The 10,302-nt window shown below is 42.5% G+C and overlaps 2 protein-coding genes across 5 annotated transcripts in view; one reads left to right on the top strand and one right to left on the bottom strand.

The window, feature by feature from the left end:
• Positions 1-460: 460 nt before the first annotated feature.
• LOC147207760 (uncharacterized) lies at positions 461-7,514 on the bottom strand. 3 transcript variants are annotated; one of them, XM_086107259.1, is made up of 10 exons: positions 7,294-7,514; positions 6,122-6,230; positions 5,889-6,037; positions 5,280-5,425; positions 5,023-5,200; positions 4,071-4,164; positions 3,899-3,974; positions 3,738-3,811; positions 2,670-3,071; positions 2,221-2,596 (listed from the first exon to the last, which is right to left on the bottom strand). In XM_086107259.1, exons 1-10 carry the CDS (start codon positions 7,352-7,354, stop codon positions 2,371-2,373), a joined length of 1,515 nt encoding a protein of 504 aa, XP_085963385.1. In that variant the 5' UTR covers positions 7,355-7,514; the 3' UTR covers positions 2,221-2,370. The 3 variants fall into 3 exon arrangements, with proteins under 3 accessions (XP_085963383.1, XP_085963384.1, XP_085963385.1); XM_086107257.1 differs by having other exon boundaries at positions 461-3,071; XM_086107258.1 differs by having other exon boundaries at positions 461-3,071; positions 6,128-6,230.
• smyd3 (SET and MYND domain containing 3) overlaps positions 2,651-10,302 on the top strand; it is a 55,130-nt gene continuing 47,478 nt past the window's right edge. The window contains exons 1-3 of one of the 2 annotated variants that reach the window (XM_086107262.1): positions 2,651-2,763; positions 2,838-2,893; positions 2,974-3,125. In XM_086107262.1, coding sequence (XP_085963388.1) covers positions 3,082-3,125 — 44 coding nt within the window. In that variant the 5' untranslated portion in view covers positions 2,651-2,763; positions 2,838-2,893; positions 2,974-3,081. Of the gene's footprint in view, positions 2,764-2,837; positions 2,894-2,973; positions 3,126-8,257; positions 8,421-10,302 lie in introns of those variants that run through there. The other variant, XM_086107260.1, reaches the window with a different exon arrangement.

The following is a 10,302-nucleotide window of genomic DNA, read 5'->3' as shown; positions in this document are numbered from 1 at the left end:
TGTAGGAACTGCAGTAAAATGAAGCTCAGTTGAATTTCATGCGGGAGCTACAATGATTCATGATGATTACTGACATGGCGTTTGCATTATGAATTTATTTTTACAAAGATGACACTTCTGTTCCAGAAATGAGGAAACGATTGCACAACGGTAGCTGTGGATAAGAGGAGTGGCTCGTTGCTCACTGTTCACTAAGTTTGGATGTGATACGTCTTGAAGAATACACTAAACCAAGAGAAACATTTGAGTATAATGTGTGTTTAGTGAGTCGTGGATTACATTATCATCTGTCCATCCTATTTCTATTGCGCTTGTTCTTTATTAGGGTTATGGGTTAGCCGGAGCCAATCCCAGCTGATATAAAGTGAGAGGTAGGGTAGATTCTGGACAGTGAATCACAGCGCACATGTTTACAAAGAACCATTTAACGTACTGACCCCTACAAAAGGTGGAGACACCGTTTATGTCGAAATTTGTCCAACTTTATTTGCAGATGTGTACTGTACAAAAATAACAGATCCAAATAAATATTTTTATGACACCACGATTATGATAAATCTCACTAAACGACAGAGCAAAAGCACAAAAAGTGACCATCACAAAAAAAAAATGCTCATGACTGAATGAGGAGGGCTGTAAAGTAAATCTGTTGACAAAACATCACATTCCAGATTTTTTATAAAAGGTTTTTAAGTGTGATAATCCAGCAGTCGACAAACTTTCATCAACATGGGTTCAGGTAGTTGTGAACTCAAACATGCTGTACAAAGCTAGAAATGCACAGGACCGCATTGGAGGAGGTAATGAATACATTTGTTCCATGCTACACAATTTTGTAGCAACTCTCAATGATCATGCGATTTCTGAGGGCAGTAGAGACCGATGGCAAAAAAGGCATTTGGGACTCAGGGAGATGTTTGCGACTGTGAACGTGGTCAGTCGAAACAGCTGTTACTGGGCCTCCAGGCATTACGGGTAGTAAAATTTCAAAAGCCTCTCTCAAGTCTTTTTTCTTAATATCTTTATGTTCTGCAAACTTGCTATCACACTGCTTAGATAAGGCCTGAATGACTTTGCAGTGGTCACCCGTTGGAAGACTGTCTTGTAAGCTTTCGGGTGAGAGGTTGTCACCTTCAGCGGCATCGTCGTAAGTAGTTTTCAAAACCTTCACCCAGTCATCTTTTGTGCCACTTCTTTGGCCTGGAACGTTTAAATCGATCTGGTTCCTTAAGCCCCGAAACACTTGGTAGTTGTCATCCACCGGAAGACTGTCTTGTAAGATTGCAGGGACGCAAGTGGAGCATTGAACCCCTGTACGGACATCTTTTAACTCATTCACTCCCAAAGACGTTTTTAAACGTCTTTTCAGACTTGGTCCAGAATTGGCTGGTAGTGAATGAGTTAATGGAGTTTCGAAAACTTTTCCCAGGTCATCTTTTTCACCACTGCTTGGCTCTCCAACTGTTTGATCAGAGTGCTGCCTTAATCCATGAAAAGCCAGGTAGTTTTCTTCTTTGCAAAATTTGGAATTTGAGCTTGCAGGGACGCGACTATTGCCTTTCGGGGCATCTTGCAAGGAGTTTTCTAAAGGCTTCTCCAAACCTTTTTCACCGTTCTGCGCTCCAAAATGACGATCGGAGAGCTCCCTTATACCACGACACACTTTGTAATTGTCATCCACTGGAAGACTGCCTTGCAGGTTTAGAGGGACGCAAGTGTAGCCTTGATCCCCTTGACTTAAATCTTTGAATGGCTTTCCTACATCCTTCAACAGACACTCATTCTCAACACTTTTTCTTTCTCCAACCTCAAGCCGATGATCAGAGTGTTCTCCTAAACCATGAAAAGCTTGGCAGTTATCAACGGGAAAGTTGGGGTTCGAATTTGCAGGGCCGCAGGTATCACCAATACAAACGCCTTCAAAGGAATTGTCGAAAGTCTTCTTCAAATAATTTGTGTTGCCGCTGTTCTGCTGTCCAAACTGACTATTAGAAAGCTCCCTCCCGCCCTGAAACACTTGGTAGTTGTCATCAACAAGACAACCAAAGTTTGAGATTGTAGGGACGCAGGTATCACTTTTTCTGACAGCATCTAAAAGATTTCCTACAACGTTGTCCAGGGTTTTTTTGCTACTTTTTGGCTCTCCAATTTGACTACCAGCGAGCTCCCTTAAGTCCTGAACTGCTTGGTAGTTGTCATCAACCAGAAAACTGTGGCTTGAGTGTGCACGGAAGCCGGTATCACTTTTTGGGGCATCTTTTGAGTAATTTTCCAACGCTTTGCTCAAGTCTTGATTTTTAAGATGTGTCTCGTCTTCAAATGGTCTATCCCGAAGCTCCTTTAAGCACCGATGGACTTGGTAGTTATCATCTACCGGAAAATGGCCTTGTAAACTCGCAGGGATGCAGAGGAGAGCTTTACCCTCCTTGGTGGCATCCTCCCACTTGCCACAAGCCCCACTGATGAACATCTCTTGGCAGCCCTCATGTCCCGTTTCCATTCTGCATTCAACATCTCCAGACAGGCTTGTGTTGCTGCAGCTGAGGGATGCGTCTGAGTTTTCACCAATCGAAAACCTCCCAGAGTCTCTGTTAGCCTGCTGGCGAGATGCGGGAGTCAGCGTGTAGGAAGACACCAAGGTTGGGAATGAGTTTTCTTCACAAGCTGACCCTCGCTTGTCGTCACACGTCGAGCCGCTTCCCGTGCCTTGGTATTCACATTCGAAGGGCAGTTGAGGCTGGGCGTGACTTTTCAAAGTTTCAGGTATGACATGAACTGGCCTGATAAAGGAGTATGTTACTGCGTTTTCACATCCTGAATGTTGCTCGCTATTGCAGGGACTGGGTCGAGTGGAAAAGACACCGTTGGGTTTGCTGGACTCTTTCAGAAGATGGTTAGTTGAAGCTGATGCCGGGACGATGTTCATTAAGGCTTTGCTGACCGCCCCTTGCACCCCTGCGATGATGTCTGCAGCCTCCGTACAAGCGTAACTGAGAGAAGGCGGACCGCTACCGATTCCGCTGCTTTGAAGGAGACTCTCGGTGCTGCTATCAATTAGGGAGCCCTTTGACCTGCAACAGAATGACTCTGTGGTTACCTGAAACAGCCTCGACAAGAAATCAAAGGTAAGAGTAAGTCTTATTGGTACAAATCATAAGTCACAAGTGTTGATCTTAAGGTTTTAAAGTGAGTGCCAAGTTACTGTGGCCAAAAAAAAAAATCGAGTCCCGACAAGATTTCAAGCAAGTTGATTACTTCGGTGAAGCAAGTCATAGGTCAAGTTATACAATCTTTCTCAGTCTTTGGAGCTTCTGCTATCATTTGCCTTCATAAGTTGGCCTCTGCACTCCACGCCATAGCAAAGCATAGCATAGCATAGCAAACCGGTGGATTGCCAGGTTGGCAACGCACCACGCACAAAAACAAAACAAATGGCACACTACCTTGCCTCACCAACTTCACTGCATTCATCTTCTACAAGTCTTTGCCATAGGTTTATACAGTGCGTCTTTATGCAAGCAACAAACAATGTTATTTTTACTCCTGAACCTTACTCCGTTACCACACCCATTTGGCAGCATTCACAGTTCACAGTACGTAGAGGTTTCTTGTCATTGCCCTTCAGGTAACAATGCTAAACTCTTCCGAAAACTTTCTGAGGTGTTTTTGCCATGTTAAGCCAATAATTAATTTTTATAACCCAAATCAGTACAGTTTTTGAAGCTTTTGTCACTAACCATGGTTTGAGGTCCCCTGGTGTGAGGGTCTCAACATAGATTGATGAGATGATGGGGGGCATAGGCTTCAAAACCTGCAGAAAGGAAAGAAATTACACAAATCCCATGTCAACTTTTTGACTCTTCAAAATGAAACTTAATAAAGACAACAAGTATCTCACCTCTTCCTTACTCGGATAGATATTGAGAAGTTTGGAATTTTGACTGCTGACTGAGTCCCAATATTTGGCTCTACACCTACAATCAAAGGAGGGCACGCGTGAACACACACACACACAGGAGCTCGGCAGTGTATCATAAGGCGGAGACAAAGTGAAAGGCTTTGTGACTTACTTGACATAGCAGACGTATGCCCCACTGCTGATGGTGATGGCGAGTAGACTGAGAGTAATGATGAGGGTCAGCAGTAGACTCTCACGGGACGATGCTGTTAATGTCAAAAAAGTACTGTATCATTTGTGTTTCCTTGTCACACTGAAACAAGGAAATACAGTCAACACCCCGCCATCGCAAGTTCCGGGTCCAAAATCCTGCTATTTGGTGGATTTCTTTGGCTCCAGTAAGAATGCCGTATTATGAGTGCTTTTGGGTGTAATTCAATTCCCCGCCAAGAGGGGGCAGCACACGATCGCTCAACACTAAATTTGGATGAAGTGAGAAGTTTTTCAAAATCAGCCTCCTTGTTGCTGATTAGAATGAAATGATTGACTGTCTCAATCCTCTTCCATCCCCCGTTTTAACACCTTCAGAAAGCTCAAGCTTCATTATATAATGTTTTTTACAGCCATTGTCAATCAAAATTATTTTTTCCACATCGTAGCAAGGAAAGAACACAGCTGAGAAGTCATCGTCGATCATACCATCCACAGTCGTGGTTTTAGGAAATAAAAGGCACACATGCACCCATCTTACCCAATTCACTCATAATACAAGCAGAAACAACCCTAAGTTTAAAAAAAAGTGCTTAGAAGTGTGAAGAATTATGAAATTTTTGTATCATTGTAGTTTTTAGATATGATTTGAATGAATGGGCCATTTATCAGCACTAAGCAAAAGAGGGCCAGGCGTTGGTGACAACTGATCTCTGATGGACTGTTAGCTAGTGAATCAGATCGAAGTAGATTATGAGATAGTACACAAAAGCAAAGCAACGGCAAGGAAAATGGCATTATCTTATAAATTAAGATCACCAAAATGTTGCGTTTCACTTAGACTTGTTCCTTCTTGATTATGTGCGTGATGGGCACTGTTCTGGATATGTGTGAGATGATATGTCGGGACTTACGGGTTGTAAATTCGTACTCCTCGCTACGGTCACTCGGTTGGCTTTTCCAAGGCAGTACGTTCTGCGCTGTGACAACGTAGGTTGTGCTTGGCTCCAAGTGTGCGCCAAGTATTTCAGAGGTAAAACACAAGAAGCACAGTTGCGTCTCCACTTGTGGTGCTTTGACTACTTCAGTCATCTGACAGAAGTGAGAACAACGTCAAAATCGTTGTCTTTTTTAACCAATATGAAGTGAGCAAAGCAACACTTTTCCTTACCTCTTCTGTTTCTCCTTTTTTGCGGTAAGTCAGAAGTGTGCTTATTATTTCTCTTATATGGCGTTTGTTGATGTTTGCCCTCCAAATGACTTGAAAATTCCCATTGGTCTCATTCACTGAGACGATGCTTGGGGTTTGGGGTTTGACTGCGGAGGAACAGAGAGGAGGAAATAAATAGAGAGAGAGGGAATTCAGGTACGAAAAAGAGAAAATGTAACTCTTAAGTCAATTGAAAACTCAGTGTTAAATCAGCAAATTGTTTCCATATCTTGCAAGACTTTAGCGAGAGCAGATTGCAGTGTAGGGAAATGTCTGGCTATTCGCATACACAATATGCACTATGCGACTCCCTCAATATGAAGGACATATACATATGCTTTTGACTAAGGAGATGCTAATGTAAATAGCATATAGCCAAAAGAAAAATTTTGGCTATATGGACAAGCTTTTTTTTTTCCATTGGTAATATGTGTTTTCTCATTATAATTATTTGACAGTGAGGAATGTTACCCGTAACACTGCCTTGTAAACTTAATCCAAGTTTTATGATATGTTCAACGTTGTAGTCCACTTTGAATGGGAGACGGTTCTGTTATGTGCTGAACTCACAGCTGTATTTCACACTTATGTTTTTGGACTCCACATATTCGCCACGTCTCCGGACAAATGCCGTGTGATTCTCGTCAAGTATGAGAAGCATATGGATGGAGCAGCAGCATTTTTCGCTTGCGCACTGAACGGGGAGACAGTGGGTCTCACTGTGGAAGGCAAAAGGAAATGAATTATCACTGAAGGATTTGTAGTAGTATTTATTTTTTGGTGGTAGAGCCAACAGGACTTACCCATACCCGTCAAGGCTCCGCAGAGTCACATTATAGTCAGTGCAGTTTGGAGCGTCAAAGTGACAAGACGTCCAATTCTCATAGTCGTTGGTGCAATCAAGATTCACTCCTGTTTCAGTAGAGATTGACAATGAAAGGGTTATTGTATAGTTCATATACTGCACTGTGATATTCACAATTCCATTTTTTGTGGAACATTATGGGACAAAACCTGGAAAACAGGTCAACGAATTTCATGTGTGTGCTGCAATTTTTATGGGTCACTGAAGGCTGATGACAAGGCGATTCATTTTTATTTGATTCTGTGGGCTCCGGACAAAAATTAAATATGTGCACTGGTTTAAAATATCACATTTGACAAAACGTTCCAATATACAAAGTAGATACATCATGTCGATCATGTATTCATGCGACATTGCATGTTACAATCTGCATAAAAAATGTCAAAATGTTAAAATAGATGTTCTCGTCCGTCTACATCAGGGGTCAACAACGTTGTGCCTGTGGGTGCCACATAACCCCCAAAGACCACATGAGTAGCCCGCAGGCCTGTCCTAAAAAATTGCTCACTAGTTATGGGACATTGTGATTTTCTCAGAATGTTGTCGAAGTAACCATTTGAAAACGCAGACGCAGGCTGAGCATTGTAGAAAGAAATTGTTGCATAAAGGTATTACCTGTTTCCTAATTACTGTGAGAAACAATGACCGTGATCAATGTCCTTCCATAAATGAATAATTATTACTTAACTAATAACATTAATGGGAAGTTGATCACATTTATTTTCAGGAGTGTGTATCCTTCCCGTTAATCAGCATCGGTGTCTCCGAGTTTCAGAAAATTTGGCCGACCCCTGATCGATACGTGACAGTAAATTTTACAATCCATCGACATGTTGTCATAATGAGATAATATATGTACTATTCCATGTTACAAACCACATAAATGTCACTCGTCCACGTGTGACAATACATGTTGCAGTCGTGTTATGCCGTCCACGTTAGTCATTTAATGTGTGACTGGCTGTGCACATACTATGATACACAGATTTCAGTCTAACTACATGTTCCGTTGTCAACACGAAGCAGTAACAAGTATGTGCATACTGTACGTCGTCAACATGTTACAATCTATACGCAAGTAATGTTATGTCAGCATATTAAAGGACGTACCAGAGAGAGACGCTGAAGTGGCGATGTTTCCTACAACAACAACAGCAACAATGAAAATCATTCTTGAAAAAAAATGACCGAGCTTCTTCACTTTTAATCCAAGCAGTCTAGTTGACCTCGGTGAGCAGAACACCTCAATTTTTGACTAAAATTACAATTTGATCCAGCTCGACAAATGCCGTCGCAATGGTCAGTTTGTTGGGAGCTGCAGACTTCCTCATTTGGGAACGTCTGACTGGAATGGCGTTCGTTGATTCCAGTGAAGTGTCACTCCCATTTCCTCTGAATTGAACTACACTGAACTTGGGATGGGGCTTGAAACATCAGCATGATTTTTGAGACACTTTTTTGTTTTTACTTAATGAAACAGTGTTTAGTTTTGTGGTTGTGGTGTGATGTTCATTGTGTGCATAATAATAATAATATTGTTATTATTACGATATTATTGTTATTATTATTTGACTTGCTTAAACCGGTCTAATAATACCCACTTCACGTTCGCGTGACTGTTGCTCAAAGTTCTCCGGAAAAATCGCTTTCAGTTTTTCTGCTGTTTCCTCACTGGAGCATCGGGGAATACAATTGCTGGTATTGAAGCCACTTTCCCCCAACAGTATGTATCATTTTGGTAATGCGATCAACAACTAAGTTGCTTTTTGATATAACGTTTTTTTTGTTTTGCACGGTTGTTGTTTCGTTTCTGTCCTATCCTCTCGAAAATGACGACTTGCACTCTCTCGATATTTAAATAAAGGTTTGAAAAATATGGGCGTAAAAGACATGAAAGTGAAGCATCTTACTTTTGCCTCTTACGATAGTATAATATTTATTGTACTCTGATCTTGTATGGCGGGTTTATCGGTCACGAAAAGCAGTTTAGTATGACGCTAGTATAGGCGATGACGCAATGACGCACCGAGCGTGCGTACGTAGGCATACGTCTGCTCCCGCGGACTTCCAAACGTTATGGCGCCCATGTTGGAGCGGTTTGCGAGCCCAGGCAAAGGTAATGGCTTGCGGGCGACGACTGCAATCAAAAGCGGAAAGTTGCTTTTCTCTTCTAATCCACTGGCGAGCTGTGTGTCGACAAAAGTGGCCAAAGATGTGTGCCATCGCTGCTTCGCGAGGTAAGAGACGTCCATTGCACCGTTGCTCGCAGCCCACGTGTTCTTGACGTAAAAAGAAACAACAACAACAACAACAACTGTACTGCTGTGATTTATTTCTTCGCGAGCCTTTGGGTGACTGAGTCTTTGAGCGGTCAGTGTTTATCGAAGTCTACTTGCAGTCACTTCCTATATTTGCCAGTATATGGCCTCAAGATGGCGACATAACCTCACTCATCATTCAAAGGGCAATCTGTAGTTTAGGTTTTTGGAACCATAGAGATAATATACATATAACCACTCTATGTAGCCTTGTGTGGTGGAGATTGTGCGGATATAACCGCCATCTATAACCGGGAGTCATTCGCCATCTTTTTTTTGGCACCATTAATTTATTTTTTTAATCATAACTCGTCGAGTTCTTTATCAAGTTGGACCCGGAGTGGTTTAGTACAAACATCTATTATGAAACCAGACATGAGAGGCTTTAATAACATATTAGTGCAGAGGTACCGGGTTCGATTCCAGCTCCGGCCTCCCTGTGTGGAGTTTGCATGTTCTCCCCGTGCTTGCGTGGGTTTTCTCCGGGTCCTCCGGTTTCCTCCCACATTCCAAAAACATGCATGGCAGGCTGATTGAACACTCCAAATTGTCCCTAGGTGTGGGTGTGAGGGCGAATGGTTGTTCGTTTCTGTGTGCCCTGCAATTGGCTGGCAACTGGTTCAGGGTGTCCCCCGCCTACTGCCCGAAGACGGCTGGGATAGGCTCCAGCACCCCCCGCGACCCTAGTGAGGATAATAACGGTTCGGAAAATGAATGAATGAATATTACTCGACTGTTTACAGTCAAGCTCCTCTAAGGTCCGTCGCACACGGCCATAGTTTGAATGACTGGTTGTTGAATTGTCCATGTTGTAATACTTTAGTCACCGTGTTTTTGCAGGGAGAGACACAGTATGATTCTGACAAACGTCATATGTTGCAATTAGTTTTGCCCACATTTCAAAGCAGTGCAGTAAAAAGGTTGTACTATTTAGTTAATGTAACAGTGTTATTTGAAATTGGAAATCAATCACGCAAACGTATTTTTCAATTAAATGCTGTACCGTGCCATATTGTGCCTGTGTATTAGTATTAATGCTACTTTTAAAAAAAATAAGACTCGTACAGTATTTGACATTATAAAAATAGAACATATGTATTCATTTATGCCCTGCGATTGGCTGGCAACTGATTCAGGGTGTCCCCGCCTACTGCCCGAAGACGGCTGGGATAGGCTCCAGCACCCCCCGCGACCCTAGTGAGGATCAAGCGGTTCGGAAAATGGATGGATGGATGGATGTATTCATTTATGATATATATTAATCTTAGTTACATGTGGGTGTCTGGATCGAACTGGCGTTTATTTTTCAATTTACTATTTCCTGTGGCGAAACACTTTCACCTCACACAGATTTTTGTATTGTAGCCACATGTCAGACAATTTCACAAACAAACTCCGCGAAAATCACTTTGCTCATCCCCAAACCTTAAATAGAAATAAATGAAGTGGAGAGGTGGAGCTATTCCGACACTCCCGGGTTCAAGATGACGACCATTCTGCATGCGTTATTGATGGGAAACTGAAGATGCTTCTTGAACCTGTGTGTGTGTGCGCGCGCGCGTTACTCAAGATAAATGTCCACGGTGCGTTCACGTTATTGAGATAGTGAATAAGTGGCACGACTACATCTGCCTGGGGGGGGCTCACCTATTGAGGCCGAGTCATTCATTGATTTAATATTAGGGAGAGACATGCAAACTTGAGCTGCTCTCACCAAACAGCCGTAGAAGCAAAGCACACACACAGGCGCGCACATAGCTGAAGGCAAAGATTGGCCTCAAAGAAGAAAAAAAACGTCTTT

This window comes from Hippocampus guttulatus, chromosome 3 (genome assembly GCF_054856545.1).
Source record: "Hippocampus guttulatus isolate MCC_2025c chromosome 3, RoL_Hgut_1.0, whole genome shotgun sequence".
Classification (NCBI taxonomy): domain Eukaryota; kingdom Metazoa; phylum Chordata; class Actinopteri; order Syngnathiformes; family Syngnathidae; genus Hippocampus; species Hippocampus guttulatus.
The sequence above is the reverse complement of the archived record's forward strand: the minus strand, read 5'-3'. Positions and strand labels throughout refer to the sequence as shown.

What these genes read in the sequence shown, in the direction of transcription:
- LOC147207760 (XM_086107257.1), bottom strand. Translation starts at nt 7,354, where the DNA reads ATGATTTTCATTGTTGCTGTTGTTGTTGTAGGAAACATCGCCACTTCA. An exon ending in AAAAAGGAGAAACAGAAGAG is followed by an intron (nt 5,201 to 5,279) that starts GTAAGGAAAAGT and finishes CACTTCTGTCAG; the next exon opens with ATGACTGAAGTAGTCAAAGC. An exon ending in GGAGTACGAATTTACAACCC is followed by an intron (nt 4,165 to 5,022) that starts GTAAGTCCCGAC and finishes TGACATTAACAG; the next exon opens with CATCGTCCCGTGAGAGTCTA.